The sequence below is a fragment of the Dermacentor silvarum genome, chromosome 10 (assembly GCF_013339745.2).
Source record: "Dermacentor silvarum isolate Dsil-2018 chromosome 10, BIME_Dsil_1.4, whole genome shotgun sequence".
Classification (NCBI taxonomy): domain Eukaryota; kingdom Metazoa; phylum Arthropoda; class Arachnida; order Ixodida; family Ixodidae; genus Dermacentor; species Dermacentor silvarum.
Genome location: NC_051163.1, coordinates 66030856 through 66043426, shown reverse-complemented (window position 1 = coordinate 66043426; position 12571 = coordinate 66030856). Strand labels below are relative to the sequence as shown.

Here is a 12571-nt window from a genome sequence, read left to right as displayed (position 1 = left end):
CTACACACTCCCGTTGTCTGAAAGTAGCGTTCTCGACACGCGGATGAGTTAGAGGAAGATGTTTTGGGGCGTTGTCTATATCACGTTTTTGGCGGTTTCATCCACAGCAATCATGGCGTTCGTGTCGGCTCGCATTGGTGTGTCCTCGACGTTGAAACGCGTCAAATTCTGTGAGTACGACGATTTTGCCGGTATTCTTTTGTCTACGCGCACGCTTGAATTGGAACTTTTGAAGCCTCTTGTTATCCTTCGCTGTCATGCCTTATTTATTCGCTTCTAGTTATTTTTAGTTCGTCATCGCCTGCACCACCTGAGGGGAAATATTGTTTTTCCTTGTTCGCATTTCCCCCAAATGTTGCACCTTCTTGAACCGGTTACTGATAATAGGATGCTACATTTCTGATGCAATGTAATATTGTCGCAACTTCGATGTTTCCTGTCGGCGTTGCGTATTTGCCTTCGTGGACTGCGATCTACACGCAAGGTAGTCGCGCCTACTATTTTGGGATTGTGTTCAAAGTTCACCGCTTCATTCAAAATGGCCTGTCCTTATTGTAAATTGCGAGGTCTCGCTGGTGAAGTAAATAACTGTAAAAAAATACTTGTCGACTCGTTACTTTTTACTGACCAGCGTGTTTTTTGAAACTTTTGAGGTGAAGGTATTCCGACGGCGCTGGCAGTCACTAAAGGCGACGAAATGCACGTGTAAACAGATGTAAACAGTACTATTTAATGCGCAGCGCGAAATTAAGTTCCTGTAATCTCATTGATCTTAGCAAAGGTCAACACGTCGCCAGCAGTCTCACGCAGTGACTGTTTGTATCTTGGAGTTTATTCACACGATCTCCTCGTTACCCTATCATCTGCGTGTACAGTGTACAGCGAGCCGTGATTTCTTCGCATCGCTACAGGACTAATCGCCCTCTTGCACTATCGCAACCCGGATGTCCGTTAATCAGTGCTAGTGTGTGCGTATTCACTTGTACAAAGTGTAATCCGGCTCAGATAGCGCACGCATCGCCTCAATGGGACAACCCTATCAGTGCACTTTCAACCTTTGAACGGTGCCACTGTAATTGATAGGTGTTCTCGAGCTTGCCTTGTTTTATTTTTTGCTGCACCAGCAGCTTCAGTGTCAAAAGCTGCAGCGAACGTCAGCGTTCTCTTTGTCGTGCACTATTTGAATTGGTGTTTTCGTATTAAAAATGAAGTAAAATAAGGAACAGTCTATTCTCCCACTGGATAATTCCTGAAACGAATTTCTCCCTGCACTCACCTCCTATTGGCGCTCGGAAGTCACGTGACGGGAAAAACTACCTGCAGGTGTGCTCTAACCTGCCCTTCTGAGAGCCAGTAGGAAGTGAGTGCAGGGTGAAATTCGTTTGAGAAATTCTGCCAACAGAATAAACGCTGCCCAAAAAGTAATAAGCTTTAGGAACAATTACACGTAGTGCACATCTTGCTACTGAAGGTATTGGCAGCATCCGGCTGGATAGATCCTTGTATCAACAAGTCATGCTTCATTATATTTTATATTTAAAGACAAAGTGTTAAGTAGAAAGCAAGACCAGTGCGAGTTCTGTCAGATTTCATAATGAGGTCACTGCTCTCAGTGATCAAGTTTTGCCCACTTTGCACAATCCAGTCACCTCCTCCACAACTTATTGGTGTTAGGATCTGCTGCGATGCAGTCTCGCAGCCTCCACTTGAACTGACCTCATTTCCTGTTGCCACCACGGTGGCTGAGTGACTATGGTGTTTCTCTGCTAAGCCCGATGCTCTGGGTCCGATTCCCACGATCCACAGCCTCCCTCAATGCTGTCCCTCATAGCCTGCGTGTTGCTTTGGAACAATAAACACCATAATTCAATTTGAATAGCCCTAATTTAATTTGAGTAGTTAGCCCTTAGTTTATTAACAGTAGCCGTTATTGCTATTGGGGCTAGATGAAAAATTCATTTCAATCCCAACATCCTTAATGTTTCAGGCTTTAAACAAACCGTCTAACTTTCTCTTCCTTGTGCACTTAACATTTCATGTTAGATTTATGAAGCACTCATTCTCTTGTGACATTTCTCATTTTTTTTTTTTTTAGTATGTGTAATTGAAAGGTACGAGCAGTTCAGAGTTCTTGTGAAAAAAAAAAATGCTTGGATTATTTCAAATGTGTAGATAAAACATAAAACCCGGCACTTAAACAAAAATAACAGGCAACAGAGGTTGCAAGGCAGAAAGACAATTCTAAGATATGGTGCCATAGATCTGGTTATGCCTTTTCGTTATTGAAAAATTGCTACATGGAAAACAAAAATAAATTGTCCCATGCAGGATGTGTGGTGGTTACTGTGACATCTTATGGTGGTGGAGCCTTTGTAAGCAGTACATTTTTATAGCCCAAAAATAGATATGTTACACATGCCACCAAGGTGACCTTAGAAAAAATAAAATTTTCTTCTGCTTAGGCAAGCAGCTAAGAAGTACAGCCTTACTATAGTGCACTTGTAAGCTTTGTGCTACCTAGGCCACAGGAGCTCTTGCGTTTCATTTGTTAGCCGCAGTGGCGTAGTCAGAAATTTTGTTTGGGGGGGGGGGGGGGGGGGGGGCTCACGTTGCAGAGCGGCCTCCTCCTTATAGAATTTGTCGAGGGATCAAATACATGAATAATAACTGTATTGCCAATGTTATTGTATATTAGATGCTGCAAACGAATTATTGAACGCTACACACTCTGAATACAAGTAAGTTGTTTTTTTTTTTTTTTCATACAAAATATATTCGTATGTCCCCAAAATTGTGGCAGAAATAACTGATATCAATTCTTCCGTGCTTTTTTGTCTATTTAATAAGTAAAGAAAACTTCACACGAACTTTAGAACTATATCAGTTCGAAACCAGCAAATCACTGCGTGCAGCTGATATGAAAAACGTAAAGGCCATGAAAAGAACAAGTCGAGGGCAAATATTTTGATGAATGTTTGTCATTCAAGAACCTTGTTTACATTTTTGTACATATGCAACGGCCAGGGAGAAACCTCAATGATGCTGTCATTTGTTGCAATAGATTGCGCAGCAGCAGCCGTTACCGGTCGTGTATTGTAATCACACCGAGATTATAGTCGCAACAGTGAGTACATATAAAAAGCAGGAGTTCCGCAAAATACACATTATAAATTCGAAGATAGAACGGAATATACAAATGCGAAGATACGAATTGATGAAGTGCAAAAAAGTTCCAATGGAAACAGTTCACTGCTTGTATATACAACACCTCGCAACAAGATATTTAAATATACGTATAAGTCTCCAATAAATCTACGTATTTAAGCAAACGTCACTGTATATAATACGTCAAACAAGATAAATAAACATGTTGCGCAGTCACAGATACTGAACTTTACGCATAAAAAGACAGACAATCCAGGCACGAACAAAACAATGATCGCAGAAATCGTGATATACTTGGGCCATGCGGCAGTCGCGACCGCATCATATGGGTAGAATAATAGCAGAATAATGTCGAAATCAGTACGAAAATGTGTAATTGAACAGCCTGCAGAGTGGCAACAAATATTCTGCATCCAAAATTAAAGAAGGGTATTGTTTCGGTTTAAAAGAGAAGTGAAAGCAGGTAGCTAAAAAGGAAAAAGGCCAAACGAAAGCCACAGATTATGGGGCAAGTTGAACTACCCAATATCCGAGTGTGTTTGTTGGGAAACGCCACGTGGGGCTGGGCTTTCAATGAGCAAGGTCGCTCAAAATTGGTTATTGATGTCCTTGTAATTTTCGTATTCGCGTGATAATTTTGATCATGATGGTAACTATTAGAATAAAGAGCGAAAATTTCTGCGGTTTTAAAAGCTAATGACCAGTCATAGGTTTGTATAATTACGAGTTTATGGACCTGATGAAACAGAGCTTTTTACTTGCATTGATTTTTGCTGCTTCGCTATCTAAAGGACAAACTTCAATCGGCGGGGAAGTTCAGCGAAGCGGTCAATGACTTCGGACACGTTGACGCCGTCTCTGCGGGTGTAAAGAAGCGCCAGCCTAACCATGCGTTCCTCAGGCATTGTAGGGCGCAAGTATTTTTCTTTTAGTAATCTCATGTTAAAAAATATTCTCTCTGCGCTGGCAGTGGTCACTGGAAGGGTGACTAGAATCTGCAGCAGTTGGTATACATTTACATAGAACCTGCAGTCGCAATGAGAGAGGGCATCTATTCCGGTTCTCAAACCTAAAAACACCCCTTTCATATCGTTTGAACAGCTTACACACAGTAAGCTGGTCGATTCCAGCAATATCTGCCGTTTCGTCAGCAAGTATAGAGAAGCAGCCTGCAGCGGTTACTTTTGAATCTAGGCTTTCTTTGATAATTTCACCACAAATTTCTATAATTTGGTATTGTACATCTTGGCTTAAGTACGAGGCATTACTGGGGCAATTTTCCAAATGGTCCTTCAGATATTTATCTCCACAATTAGCTCGCATGCGAAGAAGTGCTCTGAAAATACCAGTATTTTCAGCAGGGGGCTTTGCTTAAATCTAAAGGACCACTGTTCTTGTGGCTACGGAGAGCCAGACCTTGTCGCCCGCAAAAAAGAACTGCCTCAATAATAGGCGGTTAAGTTTCTTCTGTTTTCAGTATTTTACTATGCCTGCCCTGGTCCAGCTGATCGATCACATTAGGTCGCTTCCTGAAAATGGTAGGAGAAAATTATCAGCTGGGCCAGCTGACAGTCGCGGTTATATTTAGTATTTTCGTGTGGTGGGGGGGGGGGGGGTGGAAGATTGCGAGCACGTGCTTACATTTCTGCAACGGCTTGGACATGAGGGCTCTAGTGCGCGCATGTTGGCCCAAGTATATACGAACATTAAACCCATAAAGTTCAAGAATTGAAAATCTAAAGCGCGCCTTTGGAAATGTCAATGCACTAGTCGCGTCAAAAGTTTGACAACTTTATACCCATAAAGTCTCGGAATTAAAATCCATGCGCTCCATAGATTCCGCGGCCGCTGCGAGATGCCCCAATGCACCCGACCGCTATCGAAAAGCCCTTGAAAGTTTGTGCTCAGATGGGGCTCCCTGCGTTATGTGACTCCAGGTGCAAGGGTGTTGCCATGAAATCCAGCCCGAGTTCGCAATGTTCGTGCCGAAATCTCTTTTTGAGCGTTAAAAAGACATTGTAGACAAAATACTTAGAATGATTCCCGGCGCCGGTGGTTGTTTTGGCCGGCGGTGCATGCCAGCAAGAAAAATTTCGGGGGGGGGGGGGGGGGGGGGGGGCTGTAGCCCCCCTCCTGGCTACGCCCCTTGACTGCCGTAGTAGGAAAACTTTAGCTTCCGGCTGTGTTAGTGATGTACAGTTAGCCATAAAGGCTTACAGGACTCGAGAAAAAAAAGAAATTCAAAGTTTCAATCTATAGTAGTGTTTGTAAACCTATACAGTGATCCATTAAATTAGAGAGAGAGAGAGAATGAACTTTAATGAAAAGGATGGCTCAAGGGCCTAAGCAGGGGTAAAGGTCAATGGCGGGGTTCACAAGAAGAGCCATGCCTTAACAGAGCAGAAACACACATTTGTCATGGAACCCATGTACTGTAAGCTATTGTGGGCACTCGTTTTCGTACATGTCATACAGGGCCAAATACATTGCATTTTTCATAACGTACGTCTATTTAGTGCACATGTGTTTGGTGTTCACTGGTGTTTTATAATGTAAGCCTGTGGTTCAGTTGAGAAGGACTTGTGTAATTCTGTGGTGAGCACTGTATGAAGCACTGCTACAGGCGAGCTGTAAGACCAGGCAGCATTTCGTCCACTACTGTAGCTGAAGACTCGACAGAGGCGAGTAGCTGCAGTGTATGTGACACCTGTCTGACCCTCATTGGGCCTTTGAGTTGCGATGTACTCACGCCTGCCTGTCACTGTGTGTGATGTGTCGTGTGCATGTCGGGAACACTGCAAAAGGCAGATGCATTTGAGGATGTTCTTGTCTGTGTGGTCTAATATTTGAGAAACTATATATACTGAACACCACTGTAGATAGTCATTTCTACTGTAGTTAGGCGTAAGTGGGTGTGCACCATTTTCTAGAAGGACGAAAAGTATGCAAAAGCTGCTGCACTTGTTTTCAAGACTAGTTTTACGTGGCTTTGAATTGTACAAAAATGTATTTTTTATTTATTTTTTCGCATTTAGCCCGAGTCACACTTCGCAAACACATTCCGAAATTTTTAAGCAGGTAGATGAAAAATTCAAGGGTCGAGGGTTCAACTCCCGCCAAAGGTCGTTGGTTCGATTGCCTTAATTAACTTTGCCCTAATTAACACCAAATGTCGAGGGTGCAACTCCCACCAAAGATTGTGGGTTCGAGTGTCCTAACGCCAACAGTCATGCGTTCCCCCGAGTGCTGTAATAAACTTTATCTTAATTAAACCTGCCTTAACTTTTCCTTAATTGACATCGTCAACTGCCTCGATTGGCTCACTTGAACCTTGTGGTCATGCCAACGCAGGATTCTCCACCTCATGAGCCATATAATGCGTTTGTATTAATAACGAAAAGGAAAAAATGGTATGAATGACAAAGGTGCTCCTTTGTTATGACCTTGGTGCAAAATAAGGAGGGACTGGTTTTCAGATGTTCATTTATATTTCATAAAATGAAAAAAAAAAATGAACTGCTGACTAGGGCCTTTATTTGCATTGCTTTGAATGCCATGAGCATCGCTTGTGTGCTTTTTTTGCTCTTGTTCAGGTAGTCCAGCTGCCTTGTCCGGTGCCGTCTCAACCAGCCACTATGCTACAGCCCCTAGTAAGTGATCTTACAAGTTGCAGCTTGTATTATTCCATTCTGTCACACTGGCTGCTATTTGATTTGTATGTTTCAACAAAGCAAGCAGAACACTATTGTGACACATCCTATGATGGATGCTTACCGTATAAACCGGAATATAGGTTAAGACCTTTTTCCAAAAATGAAGAGCTAAATTCGCCCCTCGTCCTGTATAGCGCTCTTTAACACATGGTGAACACAGTCGAGGTCATTGGTCTACCTGTATTCTGGTTTATACGGATTGTTCCTTGTCACAATTTCATTGTATGTGAAAACATGAGAAACTTGTCCGCACAAAGATGTTTTTCCGGTGTTTCTTTAATTTTTTTTCTGCCATAGCATTTTTTTTTAACTGTAGTCTGCTTTTTTCTTCTGCATGAAAAGCTTCCTAAGCCAGGAAAGTAACCTCAAATGTGTAACTGCTACCTCATGCATAAATGTTAAGTGCTAATTTTAAGCAATTTTTTTTTTCTTCATTGTTTATGCTTTGCGCTTTCTGCATGTTGTGGGTTATCTGCCCATGAGTCATTACAGTCATTTAAAATTTGTATACGAATTTTGACAAGCTAGATATAACACTTCTGGAGCATTGCAATTAAGCTCTGTGTCACTGAATGTTTTGTTGCTGCAATTATTCTAAATACGTCAACTTCTAGGTCATATTACTGCTGTGATATGTTTTTTTTCTGCTAATCTCTTTATTCTCTCTATAGCATCAGCATTGTTTACTTAGACGTTTAGTTTTGAGTGACCCATGACATCTGTGTATATGATTTTTTACTTATGAAATTTTCATTAAGCAGGTATTATAGAGCACCTGTGGTGGCATCATTCACTTTACATTTTATTTTGAATTGCCTGTCGAAATGTCGATAGAGCTGTTTTTGCCAACTGGGGGGTATAAATGCGCCGCGTTGCAATGAAATTTAATTGTCGTCAAACAGCAATTTCAAAAGTTTCCAAACTTTTCTCAAACTTTCTGGATAGAACTTTCTGTATACACACACGCTCAAGTTTGAATGTGTGTGCAACCAGAGATTTAATGAACAGATATAAGATAAAATTATCTATAATATGGCCATATTGTAGCGTCGTCTGTCGATGTACACACTGGCCTGAATACCATTGTGGGCTTGTCTTGGCAGTCACGCTTTGATGTTTCACATCAACTGCTTTCACATGCCACTCTACCATGGGAAGCCATGTAGTAGGCGATAGTTTTCATTCAAACCTTTTGTTTCTATTAAGTATCCACAAAATGTAGTAAAGACATAGCAGCCCAATTGCAGTTTTGAGGTGTTTGAATCACCCTGAATATTTTGACATCACAAGTTTTTAATTTCGTTTATAACTGTGACTTAGTTCTTAAGTTCGACCGTGACTCACAACTTTGTTCCCTTGACATGACAGTGCCTTGCCTACTTTGTTCTTTCCCTGGAGCTCTTGATTTTTTTTTTTTTTTTCTTACCTATGTTTTTATGCTTTCTCTTGTCTGTAGCGCCAAAGTCAAGCTCTGGTCAAAGAAACATTGTCCTTGTGGAAGGTGTGCGAACACCATTCCTGGTCTCTGGCACCAAGTACAATAACTTGATGCCTCATGATCTTCAGCGAGCTGCCTTTCTGTAAGTGGTTTCCTCTTAACCCTTTCAGTGGCACTGATGTACTAGTATGTTTCCGCGTTTTTGTCCCACCATGTGACTGACGTACCTGTATGTTCTCCACTGTCTAATGAGGGCCATACCAGGAGTTCATTCGCCATTATCAGTGTCATATTTTTCTTCTCTTCTGTGTAATGAAAATAAACCATTAAGTTCGTTTTATAATATTTGAGAAAAATAACCCGTCATTATGAAATTGTATAATATTTTTGTGCTAGCAGACAGGGACGCAAGGCAGACATTGACACCATGAATTACTGCAATGGTCATGTTCATTGTCAAGATTGTGAATGCTGCAGCTTTGTTTAATGATTGCGCTGTTCTTTCCAGATAAGAGGTAACGACGTGCATGAAATTATGTAACCGCAAGCTATCAGGCGAAATGCTGAAACTGGCGTTAGTGCTCTGTCTGTTGACCTGTCTGTTAAACAGATGGCTTTTTTGGAAGGAGCTGTATGACATTGTGCGTGGTTGCACATGGAGTGTATAAATGCATAAGTTTCCCGATAATAAATTGTTATACTTAGTGTGTCGTGGTGTCTATGTCTCCCGTTTGTCCCTGTCTGCGTACGCAGAAATGTTATCCAAGTTCGCATACCAACACATCAAAAACGCAGCAGTGCCGACACTGGGGCGCGTCCCCTTCGAAAAAACCCAACTCTAAATGGGGTTAGCAAAATCGATTTAGCTCAGGACTTCTCTGTTCAAATACGTGGTAAACGTAGGTGTTCTGACAGTAGTGTTTTTTCATTCGTGTAGCGTTAGTGAAGGAGTTAGCGAACTGTCAGTAATTATCCCATGAGTAACTATAGCATCATCTGCAACATAGCAATGACAACAATGTTAACATAATAAGTAGATAGGATCAATAAATGTCTACAACCTGACCCCCACCCGAAGTGTGAGGGTTATACAAGCAAATATACAACACAAACTAAATTTTCATAAAGGAAAACAAGACTAATAAAAGATAAGTTAATTGGAGCATAATATGAAAACCACACATAAACTGTCCCTTGTCTACCCATTTCATGTATTTTGCACCTGTTTGCTGTAGACGTCTTGTAGAATTGGTAAGCATTCCATGAATGTTTCATATCATTTCGGTTGTGGATTGGAAATCGCACAGAAGCTGTCGGCTGCATGTGGAATATTATAGTGGGGATACCCTATACATGCTCTATTTGGCCCTAGCCTCTATGCTAGCCTCATTAAGCTAGCGAGCATGCTAGCGAGCAAATGCCGCGTTCCGCCACTAGCAACACTAGACTCTCCCTCGTTCTCCTCAGCGTCAGCCACTCTGGCATACCTGAATTGCGTAGGCCAACAGTCAGTCATGGCTTTAAAAGCAAGGAGCGCTAGCGCAAGAAAGGGTCAAGTATTTTAATATAGTGCTCTGCCGAAATGACGTTGGGTATCTTGTTGATACCAGAGAGCAATGCAGAGTGCGAGCGGCAATTTAACATCGGGAAAAATACGAGGACGCAGTGTCGCTCGTCTAAGACGCCGAGAAACGTCATCCTCGCAAAATGTGAAAGAAATGAAATTTCTTACAGTCAATCATTATCTGAATAATTTTTGAACACCCGCCGTGGCTGCGTAGTGGCTTTGGCATTGCGCTATTAAGTACGAGTTCGCGGGATCAAATCTTGGCCGTGGCAGCTGCATTTAGTTGGGGCCAAATGCAAAAACTCCCGTGTGCCGTCCGTTGGGTGCACGTTAAAGAAACCCAAGTGGTCGAAATTAATCCGAATTTCCCCACTACGGCATGCCTCATAATCAGATGGTGGTTGTGGGAGATAAGTGCCGAGAATTTAATTAAATTTTAAAGAATGTTTGAAGACAGAATTAGCAACAACGAAATGCTTGCAAAAGTGGCACAGTGATGTTCATGTGGTCATTTGTATATCGGTACATAAAATTGTAAGGAAGTTCTCCTGTCAGTACTTGAAAATATAGACGTCGCCCCCCCCCCCCCCCTTCCCCTAGTCGGACGATCTCCCGGATTTAGTTTCTTCGAACTTGGCAGGTATGTATTATGCAGCATCGTATCAACGAGATTCCACTGTATGTGTAATCAATATTGCAAAGCATCCCATCGTCAGGAAGACATTAGATTCAGTGTGGCTGATTGGAACGAAAACAAAAGCAAAACCAAAGGATATTTTTGACCAGAACAAAAACGGACCGAAATGTTATTTATTATTTTGTTTCGGAGGGAAACTCGATTTTCGGGTCAAATCGATTTTCGGGTCAAGGGGAAAGTCGGCAATCCAAAACAACTGACGTCAGACCATGCAGACCATGCTGTCAGCAACATTTTTTGTGCGTGCTTCTTAAACTGCTGATAAGTATTGAATAAATATCTTGACAAAGGAAGTTGAAGCAGCAACAGCACTTTTAAATTCCAGCCTGTTGGGGCACTGTCAACACATAATTGTGCAGTATTGTAGGGGTTGGGGTCAAATTTTTTAAAGCTTTGTGTCAGATTGCTTGCTAAATGAAATTCATAAGCAGTTTCTCTTGAGTTCAGTCTAAACAGGCTGGACTGTACAGCATTATGTTAGCAGCCATAAATTCCTCATTATGCACGTCTTGTTTTGCTTAATTCATGTCGTTTGGTTGCAGGAATCTGCTGAGAAAGACCGGCATTCCCAAAGGTGGGAGCTACAACTATCTTGTTGCAGAATTTTCTCTTACCTTGCCCTGTGCTGCATGCAATCATTTCAATCTATACGTTTTCTTTTGTTTGCCTGCAGAGTCGATTGAGTACATTGTTTCGGGAAGCGTTATCGCCGAGCCAACGACATGCAATGTTGCCAGGGAGGCAAGTTCCTTTCTATTTCTTTGCTGTTGATTTAAACTACTGCTTTATTATCTTTCATTCCTGCAATTTATGTATTGGGTTTTATAGAGACATGGAAGGCAAAAATTTTAATCACTCTAGGCTGTTTGACTACTTATCTAGAACCTTGCCACATTCATTTTATGTAAACAGATGACTTAGTTGCAGAGGAAATCAGCAACTGAAGGGTCGTACAATTTTGCATTCTATATCGCTGTTGAAAGACAGGATCTTAGACATTGGGGGACCTTGAAGATTCAGTTTGGCTGCTATGGCCAGATACTGCCAATTGCAGAAAGGCCAATGCCGTGAGGCGGAGAAAAAATGTTACCGGTTTTATCAAGACACAAATAGAAGCGAGAATGTCCCTTAACTATGGAGGTCATACAGGTGAAGGAGGTCGCAAATGTTTTAGGTGGCACTCCGAACAAGTTCGGACGCCTGTCTGCTTTGGTTAGTCTGGTAGTAAACTGGGTCGCAGTGGCATTGGATGAAATTCCGGCTGATCTGATATTGGGAGCACTCCAAATCTGCAACATCCTTTTTAACGATGTTGCCTTTTATTTTTTTATTTTTCTTCGAGCAAATGCTTTCCTACTTTTTCTTGTTTTTTTATTTTCCCTCTCTCTTTTTTTCTTAATGATCTTCTGTATTTTGGGGGTCAGCCTAGAATCAAGGCCAGTTACATTTGAGTAAATACAATAAATGGGACATGTTACATTATGGCAGCTGGTACTTAAGTTTTACAGTGGTAGTGTCAATCCTGTCCAGTGTTAATACATCCTTTTCTCACTTAAGAAGGCTTTGTTTGTGATAAAAGTGAACCCTTGATTACCTTGGAACACTAATATGTTGACCTAATACTTCTTATTAAAGGGCTGAAGGCTTGAGGACATTATGTTATAGTGCTCGGTGAAGCGCTACTGAAGTAGTAAAGGCAATCGAGGCTTGGATGGGCTTCCCAGAACATGTTCACATTGTGTTCTGTTTCACTACATGCATGTGTAATATGTGTAGTGATGAATGGCAGGCTTTCCAATCGGTTGTGCGACTGAACAGTACATTCACCCATACATGTACAGGCGCGGCCACTGGTAGCGGGAACACTGGAGCTTGTGGCAATGCATTGCGGAGCGCCACCGCAGGCGCCTCACGAAGTCTTGGCAGACGACTCACCATAACAGACGACTCGATAGGCTTTTAGCCAATCGCTTTGATTGCGCGTGTGCCAC

General features: G+C 41.9%; 1 protein-coding gene across 1 annotated transcript in view; it reads left to right on the top strand.

Moving 5' to 3' along the window:
- The first annotated feature begins 38 nt into the window (after positions 1-38).
- LOC119465931 (trifunctional enzyme subunit beta, mitochondrial) overlaps positions 39-12571 on the top strand; it is a 30190-nt gene continuing 17657 nt past the window's right edge. The window contains exons 1-5 of the mRNA XM_037726409.2: positions 39-170; positions 6759-6815; positions 8335-8458; positions 11123-11154; positions 11254-11321. Of these exons, the coding sequence (XP_037582337.2) occupies positions 59-170; positions 6759-6815; positions 8335-8458; positions 11123-11154; positions 11254-11321 (393 nt within the window). The 5' untranslated portion in view covers positions 39-58. The remainder of the gene's footprint in view (positions 171-6758; positions 6816-8334; positions 8459-11122; positions 11155-11253; positions 11322-12571) is intronic.